The sequence below is a fragment of the Onychomys torridus genome, chromosome 6, assembly GCF_903995425.1.
Source record: "Onychomys torridus chromosome 6, mOncTor1.1, whole genome shotgun sequence".
In the NCBI taxonomy this organism is placed as follows: Eukaryota; Metazoa; Chordata; class Mammalia; order Rodentia; family Cricetidae; genus Onychomys; species Onychomys torridus.
In genome coordinates, this window is record NC_050448.1 from 60,350,007 (window position 1) to 60,376,529 (window position 26,523).

The 26,523-nt window shown below is 41.2% G+C and overlaps 1 protein-coding gene across 2 annotated transcripts in view; it reads left to right on the forward strand.

The window, feature by feature from the left end:
* The window catches only part of Dchs2 (dachsous cadherin-related 2), a 216,929-nt gene that overhangs the window by 168,322 nt on the left and 22,084 nt on the right, over nt 1–26,523 (forward strand). For both annotated transcript variants that reach the window (XM_036191045.1, XM_036191046.1), the window contains exons 13-14: nt 1,388–2,245; nt 19,601–19,714. In XM_036191045.1, coding sequence (XP_036046938.1) covers nt 1,388–2,245; nt 19,601–19,714 — 972 coding nt within the window. The remainder of the gene's footprint in view (nt 1–1,387; nt 2,246–19,600; nt 19,715–26,523) is intronic.

The following is a 26,523-nucleotide window of genomic DNA, read 5'->3' on the forward strand; positions in this document are numbered from 1 at the left end:
TTTAAGAATATGGCCAATGAGTCTTTGAATCGTTTTTACTTCAGTAATCTACATAGATGTCTTTGAGATGCTTTCCTTCTGCATTCAATTATAACTTTTATTAGAGTTGGAACCATGGAAGATAGTAAAGAACACGTATTTTGAAAGATACAGAGGTGAATAAAATATCCTTGCTGCGCAGGTGTGTAGCTGCCTAACAGAAGTGTTAAGACTCACACACGTAGTGCCAGAGGGTCATAGATGAGCACAGCAATGGGGTACGGCTGAAATAAACTCAGTAGCCAGTAACGCTTTGGAAAAGTGGTATAATCCACCTGTTATTTTCTTGGAGTGTTTTTAAAAAGATTTATTTATTGCCTGAGTATGTTTGTCTGTCTGTATGGATGCATGTGTTCCACTGCACGTGGAGGCCAGAGGAGGGCACTGGATCACATGGAACTGGAATTACAGATGGTTGTGAGCTGCCATGTCAGTACTGGGAACCATACTGGTGTGGTGATATTTTATTTGTGCTCTAACAAATAAAGCTTGCCTGGGGATCAGAGGAAAAAGCCAGCCATTATATTAAACATAGAGGTCAGGTAGTGGTAGCATATGCTTTTAATACTAGCATTCAGGAGGCAGAGATTCATCCGGATCTCTGTGAGTTCAAGGCCACACTGGGACCAGAGCCAGGCATGGTGGCACACGCCCGTCATCCCAGTTCTAGTTAATCATAAAGGTCTGGAGGTCTGTACAGACAGACAGGAAGTGAGAGTTGGGTGGAAAGAGGAAGTCATGAAGCTCATTGGAGAGAGGAAGTAAGATGGCTGGGCACAGAAAGGTATATAGGAAGTAGCTCTCTCTTTGGCTGAGGATTTCCTAGCAGTAGAAATGTGGCTGACTTCTTTGTGCTTCTCTGATCTCTCAGTTTTCACTCCAATATCTGGCTCTGGGTTTTTTATTAGTAAGAATGTTTAGCAATTTGTGTTACATACTGGGTCTTCTGGAAGAGCAGCAAGTGCTCTTAACCACTGATCCATTTCTCCAGTGTCTGCCTCCACATATCAGTTTTTGATTGATAGCAAAAACCAAAACAAAACAATGGTCCTTATTCCTGGATCTTGTTTTACTGTCAATAAAATACACATCTTAATGATATGGGAAAATGTATGAATACAAAACAAAACATATGCACACAAAAAACACCAGATTGGTGCACTTGTTCTAAGACTCTTGTTGAGAAGTTAGGGTGCTTGTCATGCTCAACTGTCCCCAGTACTTTAAAAAGTGCTAAGATACAATAATTAGGAAATAAATATTTTCAATGATTAAACTAAGTATATTAGCTATCAAGGAGTTATTACTTTCCCATTTCAAATGGATTTTCTATTGTTTTCTGTGACAGGTGGAAACATGGACGAGTACTTTTCTATTCATACAACCTCAGGAGAACTCTCAACAATTCGTGCTTTGGACCGGGAGGAGATCAACAATTTTACCCTCATTATCCTGTGCTCAGATTTGGGGAATCCACCTCAAAGCTCTGTGATGCAGTTGCATGTTAGGGTTTTGGATGACAATGACCACAGCCCTTCTTTTCCCATGCTTCATCATCAGGCTTCTGTGAGAGAAGATGCAGAAGTGGGCACTGTGGTCCTGGTGCTCTCTGCTGTGGACAGAGATGAGGGCCTCAATGGGCAGGTAGAATATTCTCTGTTGGAGGAATCTTCTGGTGCATTCATGGTTGATCATGTCACAGGGACAGTGAGAACGGGCCGTGTCCTTGATCGAGAAACCAGACCTCAGCACACATTCCAGGCTGTGGCCAGAGACTGCAGTCCCCAGGGGGCAAGGAGCAGTATGTTGACTATAGTCATATCTGTCACTGATGCTAATGACAATGATCCTGTTTGGGAAGAGAACCCAATTGATGCTTTCCTTGCCCCCATGCTGTCCCTAAACCAGACCATTGTTCATCTGAGAGCCAGCGACCCAGATTCAGGGCCCAACGGAACTGTCACTTTCAGTTTCGCAGACACCCAGTCAGTTTTCTCTATCGATGAGTATACAGGTGAAATTAAACTGCAGCAGAGTCCATCTTCAGAATCTTTCCCCATTTGGGTGCAGTTAAAAGCCACAGACCAAGGGGTCCCAGCAAGGACAACCATGGGCCTCTTGGTTGTTCACATGGAAGGAGAAGATGTGGCACTGTCCTTCAGCCACCATCTCTATACAGGACTTGTGACTGAAAACTGTGAACCAGGTCAGTGTACCCTCAAGTTTCTTGTATATTGCACTAATCTGGGCAAAAGGCTTTAATGCAGACTATAGAGGATTGCCATTGCAGTTACAATTGCAAACGTATGGGTCTAACTAGTTCTTCACATTGGAAAATTATAACCAATGTGATCGTATCAGTTTTCCAATGCTACCAGCAAATACCAACTAGCTTAAAAAACCATGACCTCTCTTTTGCTTCATTGTTCTGGAAGTTCTGGGGGAAACTGAGTGAGCCTGTTGCTTTGGGTCTCTGTGGAGGCAACATCTTGGTGGGACACCATGGCAGAGGAGACTATTTATTTCACTAACCAGGAAGCAGAGTGAGAAGAGAGAGTGGAAGTGTGTGAAGGTCCATCCCCAAGGATCTAACAGCTGCCCAGTAGGCCTGCCTCCTGAGGGTCTGCCACTTCCCGGTGGTGCCACCTTGGGTTTCACCAAGCTTTTAACACATCAGACCCTCAGGGAACATCCACATCTGAAGGATAAGCTCATGTTGTCCTGGTCTGAAATAAAATGTCAGGGTAGAATGTCATGATGACCAAAGCACTTATCACTTCCAAAGGTGGGCCTTCTTACTTAAGACAGTAGAAAAAGTTACCGGATGAATGAGTGAGAAGCCTGCATCGCCCTAGTTCCATATCTTATCAACTCCTGACAACATTATCATTTTTCAGTTTTTTTAAATATTTGGAATTAATCTGATGATTTTAATTGTGAAAACAGCTATGTGCTAAACAGAATTTAATAGTCTAACAATGTGTTTAAGAAACATTAAGCTTCAGGAAAGCTAGTTAGAAATACTTCTGCAGGTATTGCAAGCATGTGGTACATGGGAATGGCCAGGTATAATGCATCATCGACAGGCCTGTCCTTGCAGAATGCAGTCGACATGGGAGGTTGTATAGAGTCAGCCAAGAGGTAGACCAAAAGCAGAGGCTGTAACAGGAAAGGGAAAAGAAGAAAGAAAGGATGGCAGCTTGGAAAGCTGTTGAATGTGAACAGAGCAAGTCACCGGATGGGGAAGGTCCCTGGGTTCTCTGCTAAGCAAGGGTTATGTGCATAAAGCATCCATTGACATTTTCAGCCAATAGGGCTTTTCCTGGAGCTCAGATCTGATGCAGACTGCCAGGTGATATCAGACACCACAAGAAGAGATTTTTCTTATTTATTGTTTTCTGTTCTTGTGTTTCAGTAGGCTCAAAATATTGCAGAATGTCAATCAGTATTAGATTGGCTTTAATGTTATCAACACCATTTTATAGCATCAAGAATGATTTTTTTTTTTGGTCATCTCCAAATGCACCTAAAATTTAAACTTCTATAATCAAATGAAAAACATAAGAGAAGTTTTCTTTCCCCATAGATCCCTCCGACATCCTATCATGCTAAGTGGATTATTCATGCTGCTATTGTAAATTATCACCATAGTAAACTACTTTTATTATATAAATTTTTTTTATGTGTAGGAGTCTTTTGTCTGCATGGATGTATTTGTACCACTTGTGACCTGGTGCCCACAGAGGCCAAAAAGGGCATTCAGTGCCCTGGAACTGGAGTTACAGACAGTTGTGAGCTGCTATGTGGGTTCTGGGAATTGAACCTGGGTCCTTTGGAATAGCAAGAGCTCTTACATGCGAAGCCATTTCTACACCGCCCCCCCCAATGCTTTTAATATTTACATGCTCTTTTAAGAAAATTAAAGTTAGGACAAATAAATTACAATGTACTCATGTTTGTTTAACATTGGTAGTTGTTGAGGTGTCTTAAGCCTCTGGTAGTGATTAACATCTACCATTAAGCTTCATGTCTATATCATGGTTTCTTTTATGTTACTGTTAGAAAATACCCGGCACAAACAGTGGGAAACAAACAAATGGTTGCTTTAGCTCATGGCTTTAGAGACTTCGGCCTCTAGTTGACTCCCTGGATTCTGGGTTTGTGGAAAGAAGGAATATCATCACAAAGGATGCTCAGAGGGAGGGAGGGAGGGAGGGAGGGAGGGAGAGAGAGAGAGAGAGAGAGAGAGAGAGAGAGAGAGAGAGAGAGAACACTTTCTGCGCCACCCCACCCCCACCCCCCACCCCGCTTTTCTCTGTTTCTTCCATCTAGATCTCATCCTATTTTGGTCCTGCTCACAGCAAGGGCAGATGTCCCACCCCACCCCAAACACACACATCAGTGATCTGGAAGCACCTTCACAGGCACAGACAGAAGTGTGCTTTAATAATCCATCTTTAAATCCAGTCAAGTTAGTGATCAGGATCGATCATCACAACCTGAGCTGACTACAGTTTCTGTCTGACCAGGACGTCTTTAGTAGGTAAGAGTCAAGACGTCCCTCAGTGGGAGCAGTTGCCACAGGCAGAGCTCAGTAGGTCAGCAGGATAACTGGACATGTGCAATTCCCTCCTCTCTGCTACTGCTGCTCCCTCTGCCATTCACCCTCCCCACCCCTCCCACCCCCCACCCCAGGTGAGATGGGATTTGATCATTTTGAACACTTCTTTATTTTCCAATTTAGTTTCCTAAGACAACAAGTTGGTGTGGCTTCTTTATGGGTGTTCTAAACAGGTGGCAGGTGGATGCCTGGTGGGAGGGTCAGTTGAATTTGGAGCAGTGCCTTGCCTTTCCCATGATTTTTGCTGGTGCTGACCTCATACTGACATCTGTTGGAATGGCCTTAACTTCAGCAGCCTCCTTTCTTTGTGCATAAGGGGCCTCTGCTTGCCACACTTAGTCTGTGAACTCAGTAGGTTCTTCTACTCTCCAGAGTCCCTAGTTTGTCCATCCATAGGTGGCTAATATTTAAATTGAAGGGTGTCTCCTCAGTTTGTTGAGATCTTCACAGGCAGGATTATCTCTCTTACCTTCAAAATCTAGTAAAAATCCTTCTGGGGGATGTGGGTCTGGATTACATGTGCTTCTCTGGACTCTACAGCCATGAACAGTGGGTAGATGGCTACAGAGGTTGTATCTGCCTGTTGACTCCAGGCTCTGGGCTATCAAACTCCCGGGTCACTCTCAGGTAGTGAGGTCACCTCCTACCACCGAGGGCTGAACTGCCTCCCCTGGACACTTCACTGCCTGAGCCTTCTGTTGGCTGCCCTTTTCTCTTTGCCTGCCTGTGGTCCTCCCATTCTCTATCACTCCCCAACACAGTTGTTTGTTTGCTTTTAAATCAGGCTCTGCCATGCTTCTTCCTGGTTCTTGGGTCTCTGGGGTAGCTCGGTTTAGACAATAGGCTCTCCATTAAAATGGCCCCTGACCACAGCTCTCTGAGCGAAGGAGACTGGCAAAATGTAATTCCTCTCTTGCCAGAGAAATGTCAAGAACCCTTGCCTGGATGTGAGGCTTATAATTGTTGTAGACCCACCTGTGGGAACACTGCTGATCTCTTCACCTGGCCAAGTTCATCAAGCATCTGCCTCCCCTCCCCATGCAGAGGGGCACCTCAGCCAGAGCTTTGAACTTCTTCTGTCTTTCCTCAGATCTCCCTTTGGTTTCTCCACACTTCTCTGCTGTTCTATCATTCTGTTTATTAATTTCCAATGTTCTTTCTCTCTTTCTTTCTTTGGAATAGAGTATATATATATATATATATATATATATATATATATATATATATATATATATATATCCTATAACTCTTTACACAATACAGAAGCAGCTTCTAAAGTGATGTCTTCCCAGGAAGCCCTAAGCTTGTTCAAATGTTAAGAATAAACCACTTGATTATTCACATAATCCACTAAATGATGAAATAGGCTTCCAGAAGCCAGCTTTCTCAGGGCTTCTGTTTCCCCCTAACACTGTGGATATCCTGATGAGGATGAATCAGCAACTGTTGTCCTCAGGGTGGGGTATTCAGAGCTTCATGCATTTCTATGAATTGCCCTGGGGTGGAACATTGACATTATGAATTATTTTGATACCCTGGCTCAATGTTAAGTACTCAGACTTTGGAAAACTTGAAACAATGTTGAAACATGATGACACATGGAGGCAATGTGACTAGTAAAATATATTTAATATTGTAAAATAAGTAGTGTACTTAGATCTTGAGATTTTGGAGGAGAAAACTGTCTTCCAGCACTTTGGCAGGAGATCCAGTAAGCTGCTGTTCTCCATCAGCTGGGCAGTGTGGAAATGTGACATGCATTATTGAAGTGGGGCGGGTGAGCTTGTCATGGCTCCATGGCTCATGATGAGCAAGTTCTCTTTCCATAAAGTGGAAGCAGTAATGACTTCCTCACAAGGATGCTGCGAGGATTAGATTAAGCAGTAGGAGGGTACCAGTCATCACTTCAGTTGTTATTGTGGCTATTTTCCTTCTGTCTTAAAGCTCGACACAAAGTTCATAAAATTAGCAGGGTTCAAAAGTTCTGACTAGAGCAAGGAGCTATTACATAATGGTTGTATAATCATTGTAAAGTGTTTGCAGTTTTTAAAGCCCTGCCATCTGGTTCATTTTCTGTACAAACTAGATAAGAATTGCACTTTCTAAGGAAATGAATTACCTCATAAACATAAGACTAGGCAGCTCCATGTCATTGGGGACTTAGGAATGTTTATGACAATAAAGGAGAAGAAACAAATATTTTCTATCATTCCATTTCATTACTTGGGACCAGGCTTGCATTTGAGATGAATTTCATAGGAATGAGTGCTGTCTAGGTAGCCATTTCAATATAAATTTTTTTTTAACCTCATCTATGATTTAAGATAACTCCAAAGGAGACAGAAGAAAAGTCTTAGGCAAGGTTAAAATCCTCAAAAGGCATATACCTCAAGACAGTTTTCATCGCTGTGAATTCATCCTAGGCTCCATCTGGGTTTCAGCCACAGAAACTCTAGATCTTATTTACCTTAATTTATTCTTATTTTATTCATTTAAAAAATAATTTTTATTTATTCTTTGAAAATTTCATACATATATACAGTGTATCCTGATCATATACATCTCTCAGTTCACTGTCCATTCCCCCCAGGATCCTGTCAACTTCATGTCCTCTATTTAAATTTTGATTTCTATTATTATCATTATTACTTTTAACCCACTGAGTCCAATTAATGCCCATATATGCATGTGTATGAGGTTATCTACAGGGGCATGGCCATACCCTCCAGAGGTAAGTGACTCCCCACCTCCAGCAGCCATTAACTACCAATAGAACCTTAGTAAGGGGTGGGGCCTCAGTAGCCCCTCCCTCATCCATACTGGGATTATTTTTTATTTTATGAGTATAAGTGTTTTGCATGCATGTGTATATTGTACCACATGAATACAGTGTGTGCTCATGGAGGCCAGAAAAGAGTGTCAGATCTCTGGTACTGGAGTTACAGATAGTTTTAAGGTGTCATGTAAGTGTTGGCATTCAAACTTTGGTTTTACACAGCAAGGGCTGTCAATCACAGAGCCATTTTCTTCAGCCCCATGTGGTGGGATTTTTAACTGGCTTGATCGTTCAAAGGTAGCCTCATCGAGTGGGACTTCTCAAATTGTGTGAAAGAGACTTATACATCATGGTGCCAGTTTTTAAGTATGAAGAAAATTGATGTTTGGATAGCAATAGCCATGTTGAAATTACTAGGTTTTTTTTCTTTCTAGGAATAAAGATACAGGCAGCCAAACCATAATCAGGGAGTTATTTGTTAATCTTCACCAATTAAGAACAGGATGCAAGTCAAGTGTTGAGTGCCATTGGTCTGTGAAGCCCTTTCCTAGAACAGAATTACCAGCTCTGCCAAGCTGGATTTAGTGAGGCTGCCTTTGTTCCTGTGCCTTCATGGCTCACCAGCTTCTGTTCTCTGGGTTTAAAAGCTCCTCACCTTATTCCTTGACCCCTCAGTCAGAGTTTCTGCCCAGCAAACATTAGGTTGTTTTGTTGTTGTTGATTCTTAAAAGCTGGTTTTTGTCTAACTCTACTTCAAAGCATCAAACTTTTAATAAAGATAAGAAATGGGGATATAGCTTGAAAGATAGTAATATGTCTTCACTGTTGGTTTTGTGGATAAGACCTCTGCCTGATCTATAAGCAGAAGCCACATATTGTGGAAAGCATCAGGGTGGATACAGCAGAAATACCAAGAAATTATACTGCCTTTTACAGACGAAACATGTGGCCCCAAGTATAATTAAAGGGTTCCTAAGGATGTCTGCTGTCTGGAAAGAAGGGAAACATCCTTTCTAGTTTCTGGAGTGTGAAGGAATGGCAGAGAGGTACTCCCAGTTGCCACTTTTGTTGAGGCTATAATCCAGGTGGGACCAATATTTTTAAGGAAGAGCTAAAAGCAGAGGCCACTTTGGAACTTTGGAGGAGCCAAAACCTTGTAAACACAGGTCAAAGAGCAATGGTAAGCAGGCAGTATGTTTAGGCATTGAGAAGGGTTAATCTCTGTGTCAAAGTAATTGAAAGGACAACAACATCATAACCTACTTAAAAACGGAGATTTATTTGGGATCACGGTTACAGAGGTTTCATTCTATGCTCATTTAGCCCCATTACTTTGGGCCCCTGGTGAGGCAGATATCATGGTTGGGATTTTGTGTGGTGGAGCAAAGTTGATCACCTCCTGGTGACTGAGAGGGCACGGCATGGGGGAGAGAGAGAGAGGATGGGAAAGGAGGAGGGGCAGGAGGAGCAGAAAGAGCAGGGAAGGGGAGGAGAGGGAAGAGATAAGGGGCCACAGATAAAGTGTAGCTGTCCAAAGGAATATTGACAATGATCTATTTCATCCAATGAGGTCCCACCTCCTACAATTTCCACTAAGCCAACTTCCAGCAATAGTCAAAACTAACTCATGATCTAAGGCTTCCAAACTCCTCACTCCCAAAACCTGCTGCATTAGAGACTGAGCTTTTAACAAATGAGGTTTCTGGGACATTCAAAACCAGACTTTGACAGCAGTGGTGCCCATAAGAAACACGAGAGCTGTCACTGCAAGATAAAACTACCATTTTATAGTAAACAACTGACAGCTGTGTAGCTGTTAAATTATGGGATTGTCACTCTGCTCTATACACTGTAACACTGAAGGACACTTTCCTGTTCTTGACAATTTCCTTCACTGTTCTATTAGCCTCTACATCATATTTTCTATTTTGAGTACCCTATACTCGATTTCCTAAAGGTTTTTGAATATCTGTTTCCTTTGTTCCTTTAAAAGATGGTTTGGTGTATTTTGAAGTGTCCAAAGTATCTCTGTTGCCATTAATTTTAAGTTTAAGACATGATATGAAAGTATAGCAACAATTAACTGGGGGATGCTTCCAACTGTAGATTCCAACAAAACCATAGGGATGTTTCTTCCCGGTAAATCTTCATAAAACAGTTTTTAAATTGTTGAACCATTTAACCATTACTTATGAGAAAGCAAAAAGACATATTCTCAAATGAAAAATAAAACTGGGGAACAGTGTGGGAAGAGAGCTGGTGCCAGACAGGGTAAATGATATATGCAAAGGTTTGGGGACTCAGGAGAGTGTGAATTTATGGTCATATGAGGCATCTTATGTGTTGGAGGCCCTTATGCCTCCTCAGGAATCACCTGGAGGAGAAATTCACTGGCAGCCACTAAATTATCCCAGTGAATTTTGTAGAAAGCTTCTTTTGGAGGCTGCTCTTGGGTGGTCCTAGGGAGAGATGTTAGGAGAACACTACAGTGCTCCACATCACTAGTGAATGACCAGAGCCTGAGTAAAGCCACAAAAGTGAGACAAGCCAGGAGGCTTGGACTCCACCAGTATTTCATAGTCAGCCTCATTTGGACTTGGTGATTGTTAAGACCCAGAGTTTGCCAGGCAGTGGTGGCACACGCCTTTAATCCCAGCACCAGTCTGGGCTACAGAATGAGTTCCAGGAAAGGCACAAAGCTACACAGAGAATCATGTATCAAAAAACAAAACAAAACCAAAAAAGATCCACAGTTCTCAACCTGGATACACACTTAGATATATCTTCTGAGTCCAAAAAATAATTACTAATACGACTCCCCTCTACCCAGTTCAGTGGGCATCTTTGAAGGTAGACCATCCAACATTATTAAATGATGGAGGCTCCCATGTGATTCCAGGAGGATCCAGGGGTCAGAGGAGAGAGGTGAGAAGAAAATGTAAAGTGACACCATGATTTTGTCTAACTTCTGCTCCCAAACAGCAGGCGACTGCTCACCAACCTGCCCTTTGCCTGTTTCTCAAATGCCGTCATCTCAGGGGTTGTCACTAGCGTCCAATCCTTCCATGTCCTTCTCCTTTGTGGATCCATTATCCCTGCAGGGCTTAGCATAGCCCCGCTCCAGATGAACGTTTATTGTCCTCAGTAGAAACATCTCATCTTGCGGTGTTTGCTTTTGTTTTTGACTGCTGCGCAAGTAGTTTCATTAGTATGGGTCTGTTCAAATTTCCTATTTCTTTATGACTCAGTCTTCATATGTTGCAGGCTACAAGAAATATATGTGTTTCTTATAGGAAATGTAATGTGTTGGCACCATAGTTCATCCTATTAACTGCCTGCTGTGGAGTAATGACATCCCTTTTTTTGTCTCAGACTTTTGTTGAGTATTTTGTCTCTTGTTCAGTTAGTCTAGCTACAGCTTTTCAATTTAGTTGGTCTTTTAAAGAAAATTAAAATAATTTTGCCTTTGCAACCACTTTATTTTTTTCTATTTATTTTATTCCTACTCTCATCTTTATTGTCTCTTTCCTTCAACTAAGCTTGGCTGCAGCCTGCTTTCTCTCTATCTCCTTGTGATGTGTTATGTTGGCATGCTGCTTGTTTTTCTGATGTAGGTGTTCTCCACCAATCCCCTCTTTTTTTTTTCTCCTTTTTTATTTATTATATTTGTGTTTTAATTTTACATATCAGCCATGGGTTCCCCTGTCCTCCCCCCCCCCACCCCTACCTTCCCCCCAGCCCTTCCCCTCCATTCCCATCTCCTCCAAGGCCAAGACTCCCCTGGGGACTCATTTAAACCTGCTGGATTCAGTACAGGCAGGTCCAGTCCTCCCCTTCCAGACTGAGCAAAGTGTCCCTGTGTAAAATACCACTTGTGCTGCATTGAAAATTTTAGTGTGTGGTCTTCTTTTCATCTTAAGACATTTCATTTTTTATTTCCTTTTGTTTCTTTCTTGATGCATTGATTATTCACACATTTGGGGATTTTTCCCCAGCTTTCTTTTCGCTAATAGACTGAAGTTTCACTATGTTGTGGGTGAAACAAATAATTTGTTATGATTTCATTCTTGACAACTTTATTAGGACTTGTCTTATGCTCTAAAACACAAGCTACCTAGAAAATGTTCTGTGTGTCCTTCAGAAGAATGTATGTTCTGGGGTTTGGTGATAAAGTCCTCTGTTTATGTCTAGTGGGTTTGTTGCCTGAAGCATTATTTAAGTTCTTTGCTCTGCTGCTTCTTCTGTCTGTTTGATGCATCAATTATTAAAGGTGGAATACTAAAATTCTCTCCTATTTTTAGTTTACTATTTCTCATTTCAATTTTGGTAACGTTAGATATATATTGTATGGTTGTTGTTTTGTTTCTTTGAGAAAGGGTCTCTCTATGTAACACTGACTGTCCTGGAACTCTATAGACCAGGCTGACCTGGAGCTCACAGAGATCTGCCTGCCTCTGCCTCCAAGTACTGGGATTAAAGGCGTGTGCCACCACTCCCAGCCTACTACTTATATTTTCATGATCACCTGAGGTACACACACTTACAATTCTACATCTTGTGGAAAACAGACCATTCTATCATTATGTAATGTAACAGTTGTCTGTCTCTTGTAGAATTTTCACTTAAAATCTAGTTTGCCTGACGTAAGTTTTACATGCACTTTGGACAGAACTTGGACTCAGTATTTTCCTTTCAGCTTATGTGCATGTCCTTCTATCTCAAGAGAGCCTTTGATACATCTTTCAGTCTTTTTTTTTTTTAAAATAAAAACATTCAGCTAGTCTTGTATTATGATTTTGGAACTAAATCCATTTATACTTAAGATAATTCCTGGTAGAAAATAGTTACTATGTGTAGTTGGAGTTTTCTCTAGTCCTGCTTAGACCCGCAGCAACTCAGACCCAAATAAACACACAGACGCCTATATTATTTAAACTGTTTGGCCTAATGGCTCAGGCTTCTTGCTATCTAGTTCTTACATCTTAAATTAACCCATTTCTATTAATCTATAAGTTGTCACGTGGCTTGAAGCTTACTGGTACTTTTACATCTCGCTTCCTGTGTCTGGCTGGCGACTCCTGACTCAGCCTTCCTGTTCTCAGAATTCTCTGCTTGTCCTGACTATACTTCCTGCCTGGCTACTGGCCAATCAGCACTTTATTTATCAATCAATCATCCACAGCACAAAGCCAATTTGGAGAGAGTATGAGTAGTGGCTGTTTTCAGATACATACATCTGAATTATTACATGTAATTACATGTAATTATTCTAAAGCAATTCAATCAATACATTAAAAGAAAACACAGACAACCAAATAAAATCAGTAAGGTCTGCATAAAGAAAATTAGGTTATCTATAAAGAGTTATTAATAAAAATAATCTAACAGAAACTTTAGAGCTTAAGAATACTACAACTGAACTGAAAATTCACAAGGGAAATTCAAAAACAGATTTGATAAAGCTGAAAATTGGTGGACTTGAAGACGAGCTATTAGGCAATCAATAGGAACAAAATGACAAAGAGATTTAAAAAAACCACAAAAGAATTTATGGGATACCATTAAGGGAAACATTGTATTTATTATGAAAGCCTTGCAAGAAGAGAGAAAGAAGACAAAATACAGAGGACTCCTTCAAAGAAACAATGGTCAAGAACTTTCCAACTCTGAAGAAGGAAATAGAAAGACTAACGTGAGAAGCTCACAAGACAGATCGAGGGTGAATCCAAAGGGCTTTATGGAAAAGTCATTAAAATCAAACTGTCAAATACTAAAGAAGAAACTCCAAGGAGTCCGAGGAGACAAGTGATGTATCCTCAAGGGGGTTCTCAGACCAATGAGGTTTCTCCACAGAGGCAACAGAGGTCAGAAAGAAGACAAAGAACACACTCAGGATGTTGAGAGTAAGAAGTTGAAATTACCATAAAAGATACTGGGACTGACTGACAAAACTGTTCTTTATAAATGAACCATTTGAAATGCCTGTTTCAAATCAATTTTTGTTTTGTTTTATTTTTTGAAACAGGGGTTCTTATGTAACAGCCTGAGATGTCTTGGAATTAGCTCTGTAGACCAGGCTGGTGTCAAATTCACAGAGATAGACCTATATCTGCCTCCCAAATGCTGGGATTAAAGGCGTGCACCACCACCACCCTGGCCATCAATAACATATTTAAGAATAATGTATATGCTTAGGAATAATGAAATGCTCACTTTATATGTCATTTTCATAGTTTCTTAGATATTGTCATAATTATTGATCTTTGCACTCATTAAGACTTACATATTTGTGTTTCCAAACTGAGAGCTCATAGCTGTTATGGGTAGTATTAGGCTTTTTAAATGGGAGTTTTGTAAAGAAGAGGAAAGTAAGACTATTAAATGTATTGCATTTTTTTGTTCAATTATACCTCATAAAGGCCTAAAAATGCAAAAGGTTAAGTTATTGTTTGCATTTTATTCTCTGTATTTCCTCATTGGAGTTGAAGGTTCATTGATAATTTTCATAGCTTGCCGTTTCTACCTTGATGTGCTATGCACAGTGATTTAAGTTTTACCTGTGTGCCCAGAGAGAAAGGCATGTTAAAATGTGGGAGTATGCAGGATCTAGGAAGATCAAGGCCATATACATATTTCCTCTTTAATAGGGAAGTTTCAGATGTAAACTTTGTCAGAGAAAAAAAATACATAAACATTTGTGGCTCTCTGCTGACTTTAGCAGCTAGTTTGAAGAGTTCTTATTGAATGAAATTTCTCTAGGTTACAATTCCATTTGACATTATAAACATTTAATTTGCAACAAAATAGGATGTTTTGTCTCCACATAGTGATATTTTCCAATTCTGTACTCATCACTGTTCTTTTACGCACAAGGAATGTCCCTATTTTCTTTTATAATTGGGCTGGGAAAAAAACCAACCTAACCCAAGCAAAAATAAAGGCCATGGGCAAGGTCTGTGCATCTTGTCTGCATAGCTATTTGTCTCTGACTGACATCCTTAGGAATATGTGGCAACACAGTTGCAATAAGATTTCCTGTACTTAACAGTAAGTTGTGTAAGGAAAGACAGAACTGTGATTGGCATCATGGGTGAAGCATATTGCAGTGTGTGTGTGTGTGTGTGTGTGTGTGTGTGTGTGTGTGTGTGTGTGTATGCACAACAGCGTATAGAAAAGGAAGGCATGTACAGGAGCCATGTGCCTCTTGATGTGTGGTACAATAAGCACCAGTTTATGATGCAATTGGAACATTCTCAACACTAGCAGTACCCTGATGTTACCACCATTATCCCATTTGTTCCTCTGTTGCTAGATGACTTTGGAAGGGGTTTGGAAGGGACAGTCACTTGGAAATCTAGATGAATGAGTTTTAAACTTTGTCGGGGTTTCTGTTAAGTGTAACAACTCTAATGAGAGTGATTCAGTCTGTCCTGGTGGCATAGGCTTGTGAATCCCAGCCACCAGGGAGTCTGAGGCAAAGGTCTGCAGAGCTACAGAGAGTTCAGAGTCAACCTGGGTAACTTAATGACACTCTGTCTCAAAATCAATGAGGTTGGGAAGATGGGGATGCAGTTCAGTGTTCACAGAATGCATTACCTTATGTGTAAAACACTGTTCATTTTCCCAAAACATCCCTCCATATAGCATATACACAAAAAGAGAGTCATATATTCTATCTGGGTTTTACTGGATTTGTGGATTTGTGCCTCTTATCAAAGAGAGTTCTCACTGAAGTTTTGATCTCACAAATCATTTCATGGTCTTTGGTGTTTATAGAAATAGATACAACTTGAGTGTTAAGCATTAAGGGATTCTAGGTGGAAATTCTGTCTATTTTTGGACCTCTTGTGTTTTCTATTCTTTTCAGAAAAGAATTGCATTTACTTATTTTATTTTAAGGGATGGGGGGGGGAACACACATGTAAGGATGTGTGTGTGTGTGTGTGTGTGTGTGTGTGTGTGTGTGTGTGTGTGGTGTTTATGGGCAGACATACTGCAGCACATATGTGGAGGTCAGAGGACAACTTTCTGGAGTCGGTTCAGTCCTTCCAAATGTACAAATGTGCATTCTGGGAATCAATTCAGTTTTCAGGCTTGGCAATGAGTGTCTTTACCTGCAGACCCATCTCTCCAGCCCTCCATGGAAAAATTTTAAGAGTCTAGGGAAAAATCAATTTACCCTAATTTATTTATATTTTTCACTGATACTACCATCAAAGCGGGTTTCAAGCTGTGGCTCTTATGTCTGTGCTGGTAGATTGATGTGCCCTGTAGTTAGGGACCAGCATTTCTCCAAGTCAGGAAACTGTGGTGTCTCTTCTCTTGCTGTTCCTTTTTGTCCTTCCTCTTTTCATACACTTTAAGCACTTACAACAAAAAAATCAAGCTCTGATATATAGAACAACATGCTTTGTTTTTGAAAAGTATGCCTGACAAGAGATAACCAATACTGTCGATTTTTAATTATAAGAATTTGAAAATACATTCAGGAGTTAGAGTCATATCTCTTGGCAGGTGAAGTGCTCACTGTGTAAGCACAAGAACCTAGCATCCAAGTGGAAAGCTGAGCACCAATCCAACACCCTGTAATCAGCACTGGGATGCAGTTGGGAGGACCTTAGGGGCTCACTGGCTAACCAGGCTGGCTCATCCATGAACTTGGGTTCACTAAGAGGCTCTGTCTCAAAAAGCAAGGCATAGGGTAGTAGAGTAGGACATCCAATACTGGTCACTGACCCCCACTGGCACACACCTCTCCACACAAATATATTATTTTTTAATTATATACACATATGAGGCACAGCATGATGATTTATAACATTCACACAGTAAGTGATAATTAGGATAGTTAACACTTCCATCTCCTTAAATTTTAAAAATGTTTGATTAACACATACTGACAGTACCTATATCTGAGATGCAGAGATGTGGTGTGATAGCCAATACATGTATGCAATAGATACAGGTCAAATCAGGGTAATTAACTTTCATGTCATCTTTTTATTAGTTAATATATAACTTATTATTATTCATTTATATATTAATATATTATTGTTAGTTTATATATCTTTAAAGACAAAACTAATATAGAGTTCTAGAAAGGTATATAATACAAATGTATGGAAGAGATTTTATCTTGCCATGGAACTCAGTTTAATCTATAGTGAGTAAAATGGAAGAGACTTTTAAACCACTCACTGAAGTATAGCACAAATCTTAAAAGACCTTATTAATAAAATCAGACCTGAAGGCAGGCATTAGGGTGGATGCTGGAAAATCAGAGAAGCAGAACAAGCCACAGCCTCCTCACCTCACCAGTTCCTCAGCTGATCCTGTTTCCTCAGACTGGAAGCTTCTGTGTCCTCATCCAAATGGATCTCAGCTGAACTGCTTCTTGAAAGCCTGAAAACTTAAGCAGCTCTAGTTCCTGGTTTCCATACTTTATATACCTTTTTGTTTCCTGCCATCACTTCCTGGGATTAAAGGCTCTTGTTACCACACCTGGCTGTTTCCAGTGTGGCCTTGAACTCACAGAGATCAAGTCAGATCTCTGCCTCCAGAATGCTAAGATTAAAGGTGTGTGTGTGCCACCATTTTCTGGCCTCGGTATCTGTTCTCTGACCCCAGATAAGTTTATTAGAATGCACAATATATTGGGGAACACAATATCACCACACTGAAGAGCACCTGGAACCCTCAACTATTACCAGCAACAATGGAAAATGGGAAAACAGCTGGAAGTTTCTTAAAAAGACAAAGACCCTTTACATTAAGTATCTTCACCTGAAGAATGAAATTAGAACTCGATACAAACACTGACACAAAGAAATTCACAGATTTATTCACAGTTACCCCATACTGGAAACAATGCACATGATCCATTAGTAGATGAATGAAAAGCAAATTGTGGTGTGTGTGTGTGTGTGTGTGTGTGTGTGTGTGTGTGTGTGTGTGTGTGACATAAAATAGAAAACTATGTCGCCATAAAAATGCAATGAATATTTGATAAGAAAACAGTATATTTAAGTAACTCTCAAAAATTACGCTGAGAAAAAGCAGCCAGGTGTTACATGGTTGGCAAGTATATGAAGCTTTAGAGGCAGAAGTGTTCTAGGTGGCAGAAATGCAGACCAGTCATTCCCTGCCAAAAGCATCCTGCAAAACACACTGAGTGACAAAGAGTAGACGTACAAGAGCAACTTCTGCAGTGCTAGAAACAGTAGGTGCAGAATGTGACATTGCTTATGCAGATGTGTACTATCTCTACTCAGAGACTGATACAGTTAAAGTATGTGACATTGCTTATGCAGATGTGTACTATCTCTACTCAGAGACTGATATAGTTTAAGTATGTGCAAGTAAATTTTATGTTAGTGAAATTGATTAAACAGAAAACACTCTTTTAAAAAGCTGGGGCATCCTAGGAGGTGAGTGGATCAGCAGTCTAGGAAGCAGAACAGAACAGAGCAATAAAGTGCAGGCTGCTGGGAGTGAAGACATCATGGCTTCTGAATGACATCCTTGTGGTCCTCCAGGGCCCTCCTGGCTGCTGAAATGATTGTCCCAGCCCCTAGGCCCAGAGGACCCCAAAGCCACTAAGCATCTTCCCTCCCAACACCACCCCTGACTCGGAAACTTTCCTTTCCTCTCACCCCTTCCTGTCATGTATAGATATTTCACTTTTTCTTAAAGTTCTATTGAAACACAGCCACATTCACCTGTTTGTACACTGCCCATGGTTCTTTTCATGCCAAACTGGGTGGACTTGAACATTTGCAATACTAACTCATAGCCTTTCACAGAGAAGCTTGATGATGCCTAGCATAAAGCCTACTTGTTTCCACCCTCTTTCCCATCTTTCCCTGTCTGTCAGAACTTACTCCACAGCTGCCTGGCAGGCTCCCAGTTCAAATCATGCCAGCTACCTTATGGTAACTATCAGCCCTTTCAAACTGTTCTTGCTCATAATCAGTTGGTTCCTGTATTTGATTTTGTTTCTTCCTCCACCCTGTTCAAATCCTGCTTTTTCCTTAAAGATGTTTCCAAGTTTTTCCTGCCCTGTTTTAACAGTTAATGGCAACATTAGTGTCACATAGTGAACTCCTTGGTTTTTCTCTAGCCAGGTTGCTATACCTGTGACTAGTTGAGACCTGGCTAAAGAATCATTCCCAGTGTTCAAGGAGGAATATTAAAAGACATATTTAATTCGTCTATTATTTATCTCTCTTTCACCGGTCCAAGATTATTGCCTCTAGCCTAGATGTTCATAATACCATCTTTTTTTAAATTGTTTTTTTTAACTGTTATTGAGCCTTTGTGGATTTCACATCATGCACCCCAATCCCATTCATCTCCCCATCCCCCCGCTTCCACCCTCTGCCCTTGCAATCTTCTCCCAAAAACAAAATTTAAAAGTAAAAGTAAACAAGTAAAAAAAAAAACAAACCAAAAAACAAGCAGCAAAACCAAAACATCTCCTTGTGGAAGCTGTAGTGTGGCCCAGTGAGTCACACAGTGTACCCTTTAGTCCATACATTTTCACTTGTTAGTGTTCACTAGCAGTGTGATCTTAGTTGGTCTCAGCTTAGTGCATACCATAATGTTTTCCTCTATTTCTTAATAGCTTTAAGTCAACATAACTGCAATCAAATCTTCCCCTCCTGTACACTGGTGTTTTCTGTTGATGTCTCCTCTTCAACTGACTGATCCAAAAAACGATGCTCTTTCCCAGCCTCACTGCCATCCTCCCAGAATCCTTTCCTGCCAGTTCCTTGTGTGGCTGCGTATTCTTCACTGCACCCACACTTTTAAAAGGAGGGTCGGCTTTCCCCATCAAAACAAAACAAACAAACAAAAAATCCCATGCTTTTTGTCAGTTACAGTTTCTCTTTTCCAGGGTAGTCCACGCAATCTGAAACATACTTTGCTTGGGTATTGTCTAACTGTTCATTGTCTACCTTCTACCAGTTTGTAACTACTGCCAGGCTGGGTCTCCTCTAGCTTGTCCCTGCATCCCAGTCCTCACTGTGGGACATGGCTTACAAAGACAGTGACTGCCACAGGAACTGACCAGTGAAACAAGAGTAGGAGGCAATTACCCACTGTTTGCTCTCATGCTTCCAGGAGATTTTCTAATGGCTGGTTTTTTAACCCTGACTTTACAGGTACTTCTGTTGTGACCGTAAAGGCTTTTGCTCCTGCATCAATTACAGACCCCATTAAATATTCCGTTTTTAGTGGGAATGAAGATGGAGTGTTTTCCCTGGGCTCCAACTCAGGTAATCCCTTTCTACCATATGATGGTTTTATTGTCTGTTCGCTGGTACTGCTGCTAAGTAATTCCGAAAAATGTGGAAGGTTCAGAACAAAAGAAGGCACAGAAAGGACACAGGAGCCAACGAATGGGAGGAGGGTGGTAACACATTGCTTTCTAGACATTTATGAGCTCTCCACAGCTATGGCGCCCCCACAAGACCTGTGCAAGATCAGGCCTGTCAGCAATCCACCATGGACAGAGGAGGGGTTCATGATTTCTTGGCCCCACACAGGGAGCTGGAGGCAGAGTCATTCCTTAGTGGTGTAAGGTGTCTGTGCTCCAGTCCATAGCCCTCACCTATGCCCATGTAATTAAAAACGAATTAAAAACTCAGTGATCCCCAAAATTAATAACAGTGAGAGGTAGGTTTGTTAGGAATAAGGGGTTCAGCAGGGTTGAAGGGAGTAGTAGAGGGTAATAGAGGATGAATGTGATCTGATTTTATGTATACATACAAACATACATACATACAAACATGCATACATATGTATATGAAACTGTGAAAGAATAAATTAAAAACTTGAAAGTTTGAAATGGTTAGAGCTAAATAATTTAAAGGTAAATAAGAATTGTCTTATGGCAGCCCATGAGAAATTATGGAAAACCCAAAGCTGTGTATTTGTTTATATGTATAGAGTCACTGAAAATTGTGTTCTCACCATTTCCAAAATACACTGTGTCTATCCTTCCTTTTGAGTCTTTGGAGATGCATTGGTTTTTATTTATAATTTATCTACCTGCTTGGGAAATTGAAGATAAAATTAGGGAGACCATTGATACTGAATTTGATTTAAAACTAAACATACTCTGGCCTTAGGGAGTTTTCACTGGAAGGGCCTCTAAGAGCCACCACTCATCTCAACTGGGAAACCCAAGGACTCATGGGAAATTTCTCTGTGCTATTAAAGAAACTACCTTCAAATAAGGTGTATATTAAACGTGGCTTCCATAAGACAATTACTACACTGTAAGTGAGCACCAACTGATCACACAAGCACAGAGAGTGATGGGTATCAATGGCTCCACTGTCAAACCTCAACAAGAATTTCTAATGATTTCTGCATTTCTGTACAGCTCAGATGCTTCATTTACTATATGTTATGTTCTTGTGGGGGAAAAATAAGAGTGAGTTTGAGTAAATGTCATCTCATCCAGGGTGGTGTGGCTTTTGGTCCACCCAGCCTCTGGTAGGTGTTCTTGCTGAGAGAGATGTGCTAGATGCCTCCATCTCCTCATCCACAGTGGAACAAAGGACAGTACGTCAAACATCACCACACCTCAAGTTCCACATGGTTTCAGTGTATGCAGGTCTGTGAGAAGAACTAACATTAAATGTATTGAGATATAAAAAAGGAAGAATAGTAAGGTTTGTGTATTCCTGCAGGCTGTCCAGACCCTTCTCCCATATCACACTTATGAGATCCAGGCATAGCCTTCCCGATTCCCTGAATTCCTTTAATAAACAAAAATAAACTCCACCGATCATTATATCTAAGAGTTTACCCATGGAAATACATTTTGTGACTCAGCAATTAGCTGGGTTGAAATTTACCTTAAAATATTTTTAAAATGTGTGTAAGATGGGATGATAAAATGCATGTGTTTTCTCACTAGGCAACAGGCATTTCAAAGCCCATTCATTTGTTACCTATCTCTCAAACTAATACCTTACTGGAGGCCAGGTTTGTGCACACACCTGTAATCCCAGCATTCAGGAGGCAGAGGCAAGTGGATCTCTATGATTTTGAGGGCAGGCTGGTCGTATGCAGTGAGTACCAGGACAGCAAGGGCTATGTAGAGAGACCCTGTCTCAAACAAAGAAAACAAACAAAACACCACCATCAACAAAAAAGCCTGACTGGATCAGGAAAGCACTCTGGGTCCCTTCCCTTTCTGGTAAGTCTCTTCTGTCCCTTATTCCTTTGGTTCCTCCTTCCTATATTGTGGTCTAGAAATTGGTATACAGTGTAGAGCAGCTAAATCAAGAACATTAGCATATACGTACCTTAGGTCCACCTCTTTCACCTCAGGTGATCAGCAACCAGGCACCAGGTCAGAGCCTTGTGTTTACTATCCCACCGTGTTTGAATCCCTGTCTAATGTTATCTTTTAGCATGATGGAAGCATCATAGAATCACACTGTGTTCTCTTCTATGGCTTGACTATGACATTATAGTGCCTGAAACAGTCTCCATAAGGAAGGATAGCAATGAATGACGGGTCCCCTGTTGCCTTCCTGTTTCCATTAGCCCAAGAGCTTCATACTTGTTCTTGCTAAAACAAATGCAACCGTGCTGTTTTGTTTTTTTTACTTTTTGAGAGAACTGACATATACTTGAAATTCACCTTTGTCTTTTGCCTTTGTATTGAGCAAGCTTGCAGATTCTGACAGGTTTCCAAACCTTCAATTGGCAATCATTTTCTGTCATGACATTTTCCCCTGTATTTGTTGGGAAGTATATAATGACTTCTCTCCCTTTATTAGTTAACCTAGCTTTTTAACATATATGATTGGAGTCTAACACAAGACAACACTTCATTCCAATCACAGAGGAGACTTGTAAGTTTCTAGTCCAAATACTCCTTTTTCAAAGTATATGCTTTTGTCAGTCATGGTTCTAAGTGTCCAGATCTGGAGTAATTTGTATCTTAAAATAGAATTAGCTGTCTTTTTATTGATGTCCTGTTTTCCTTCTCCCTTTCCTCACACCCCTCTCTTCCTGTTCCTCTCTGTCTCCTCGCTCTCTTTTACTCCCCCTCCCTCTCCCCCTTCCTTTTCCCATTCTCCCTCCCTCTTTCCGTCCTCTCCCACCCTCCCCTCTGCCCCCTTCCTCTCCTTTCTGGCAGTCTTGTTATGTAGTCCAGACTGACCTCGAACTCATTGCCCTCCTGCTGGAGTCTCAGGACCCTGAAATTACAGGTGATTTAAATTACATCTCAGGCTCCCCCAGCTCGCTGTCTTTTTTCCTTTTTTTATTGAAACATTCATTAAATTAATTCTGATTTGGGTTCTCTAAAAACGTGTATCCAGTCTTTGTTTTTGACAGGTAGCTTTGCTGGATTTCTAATTCTACACTCAGTTCGTGTCTTCGTGGTGAAGTGCCCTGCTATCCAGTTCCCATTGCTGCTCTGTGAAATCCGCCACTTTCTGAAAGCCCCTCCTTGGCATCTGTTGTGAAACTCCAATTAGCAAATGCTGGGCCCCGGGACTCTCTCCTACACCTCTTCTTATGTTTTTCTATCTTTGTCGTTTTTTTTGTTGTTGTTTTGTTTTTATTACCCATAGGTTTAGAGATCTGTACTTCTCAATTTTCAGAAATTCTCTGGTTCTTTTATTTGTTGTAAGTTTTGAGACTCTGAACTCTTTCTCACTCTTCCATTCAACTCTCTCCATCCCTAAATTTAATTCTTAGGAGTTCTTAACGTGCATAACTCTGAAAATATAGCTGATACTAACACTTTCAGGGTGGGTCCTAGGCCCTGGAGGCCCCCGCTAGCGCTGCTCTGCCACCCCCCACATACTCCAGTTAAGAAGAACAGACAGTGAAAAGCAACAGCAGATTCTTCAGTCGATGTGGCCAAACTGGGAAGAGGAACAAACAAAGGAGTTTAGGGCTCCCCTACTGCACCTTTGGGGCTCTGACCTGACGTTTGATTTTCAATAGAAGGCTGGAGACATATGTAATTAGGGAGTCCTTGTCAGGACATTGTACCAACCTTCCTTGACTTGTCATTGTCCTGGCTCAGGTCTGCCTGCAAGGTAGTCTGGATGGTTATCAGACCCGAGAGACATCTCTCCCTGAGAGGCAGGTTCCTCTGGCTGGCATAGGGCTTCCTCCTCCTCCCCCACCTAGCGTGGCATTTCTCGGGGAGGTAGTCATTCTTTGGGGTCTGAAACTCAGAGCTTGGTATCAATCATGTCTCTGGGACTATCTTCTCTCCTGCTAGGGTAGTCCCATTGCCACTATAACCTCAAATGTAGGCTAATGAGATCTCAGAACCTGTTTTCCACTCCCTTTCAACTACCACTAAGGTTCAGAAAAAAACATGTCTCCACATATCTGTTTTGTTTTGTAATGATACCCATTCCTCTGGAATAGAGACAGATTTGGGTTTCCTGCTGTGTGTTAGATTTCCTAGGAGTTCCTGTATCCTCCTGTGCATTTCCCTCATTTTGTTGTCTATACTCTGCACAATTATGAGAGATGCATCTGAAGGGCAGAACTTCTTGGAATTCACACTGGCTTTCAGTGCCTGCCTCCCTGTTTTGTCCTCTGAGGACCCATTACATCTTGCCAGGACATTCTGATGATGTATACATGTGCATGCATGTCTAACACAAATTATGCACACTTATATCTCACCAGGTGTGTTATCATGGAGGTATATTGACTATATAACATACCATACTGCTGTTCAGGAAACAGTTTTTCAAAACTTTATGTTACAAAATGCATCTTTCATGTGTCTTGACATATTACCATTAAAACTATGCCCCAAAGTAGCTAACATCAATTTTCTGGATATGTTAATTATAAAATGGAAAGCAGTATGAATGATAAATCAATAAAATGGATCTCTAAAGATACAGTCACTTTCCTTAAGGATAAAAATGAGATGAGCTTCTGATCCATAGTTCCAAATGAAGGATTTACTTTTGTGTTTAAAGTTCAAGTTGCTTTGGATTAAAAACACCCATTATATTCTGAGGCTGCAGGGATTTGAGAATTTGACCAAGATTGGGTATGCAAACAACAGATGGTCCCACTCAGGCCATTATTTGGTACACTGATGCAAAACAAAATGATTGAGCTTTCGGTGTTTCCCAGGCACAGTTGTAGAATGGAGTTTAAGTGCTATGGGTAACATAAATATTTGTCCCATTCTGCTTTGGATTTGCACAGATGCATGCCCATAGTATGTGACTGGCTGGAGTAACCTGATTACATTATCAAGGCTGTTCCATTTGAAGAATCTTAATCTCATTGTGATGTGTATTTCACAACTTGGATAATGCTGTGTAAATGTCCATATATTGGAAAATATTGCCATGGCTTTTATTCTCAAGCTGTTACACCACTGGCAACATGATATATGTGCAGAAATTTCAAGCACTTGTGAGGCTTCTTGGCATAACAAAGCAGGAAGATTTCTGCCCAGGCATTAGGAGGGCTTGCACTTTCCTCCCGGCCACATCTTTGTGGTTTCTGAGAAGAATTCAGATGTATGATGTAAGGCAAACACGTGACCGTAGTATGTGTGCCAACCTGGAGGCATCTCATGACTTTCACAAGTGTGTGCCAGTTACCAGGACCAAAATGAATACCAAGCAAAAGGCATTGGAACTGTAGACCCATTCCAAGTGCAGCTATCCAAGGCTCGACAAATCTATTTACACTCCACTGTGTCCTGTACCACAGCCAGCACACATTCTCCCGGACACCAGCCACTTGGTGTTGTGTTTCCACTTCCTCCTCCCTATACAGACAGTATGTGATGGTGTGATCTGGGGGGACTGGGGCTCCACCTCCCTCCCGAGCTTCTATCCTTACACAGCAGAGATTCCTGAAGACTTGCCACTTCCACTTCCGATCACAAAATGACTCTGAAGCGACCCTGAGTAGCAGCCACCCTAAAAACTATCAGGAGGGATTGGTCACAGCAGATGTGGATTGTGAAAGTAATAAATCAAATCTGGTGTCAAACATGACATTGAATTTCTGCCATTTTGAGTTAGATAGTAGAACAGCTGGAGAGATGGTACAGGTGATGAGCAGGTGATGCTCTCTCAGAGACCTTGAACTCAGGGTCCCAGCGCCCATTCTGGGCATCTTCTAACTGCCTGTAACTCCAGTCCAGGAGATCCAAAAATCTCTTCTGTCCTCTGTGAGTGTTGCACTCATGTGCACACACACAGACTCATAATACATAGCAAACTTTTTAAAAAGTTGTTAAATGTAGTAGTAAAGTTCTTAATAGAGATTCTAGATTCCTTCAGAATTGCAATGCATGTGCCTTCATGTACCTGGAAAATCCCCATTTTCTAGCCTTCTTCGTGGCTCTTTTTTTTTTTTTTTTATTTTTTTTTTACCTGTACTATTACCATGCCTTCCCACAACAGAAGCACACAGGAGAAATCATACAAAGGAATTTCTTAATTTGGGCAAGAAAATTGAGCTGTGGCATCATCTCCTAAGGTCCATTTCTGTAACCTGGTTCTGTATTTTCTATGAGGGTATAAGGGTACTAAATACTGAAGTACTGAGTATTGAATACCATGAGCTAGGTACTGGGGACATGATGTTCAAGAGACAGGGAGCAGTGCTCACTAGTATGGTCTACAACCAAGGGAAAGTAACCAGACTGAAGAAGGTAAACAGAAAGATGCAGCTGTCCCAACACAGAAGGCTTAAGAGGGATGCATACTCACCAGAGACAGGGAAGTGGAAAATGACAAGCAAGGCTGTAAGTTAAAGCTGCTTACCTTTGTCACACTGTGGAAATCCACTGACAGGTTCTATGCCGGGAAACAACAGCTTCTGTATCAGTTCAGAATGGAGACTGGATCCTTGGGGAGATCCTGGATCCTTGGGGAGATCAGTTAAGTGGCTAATGCAGGGACCATGGAGGAAAATACTAACCGTCTCCCAGAAAACAGCATCAAGGGAGATAGAAGTGGATTTAAGAAATGTTTGAGGGCCAGGGAGACAGCTCGGGGCGGGGGGGGGGGGGGGAAAAGCATGAGCTGTACAAGCCTATATAACCCCAAGT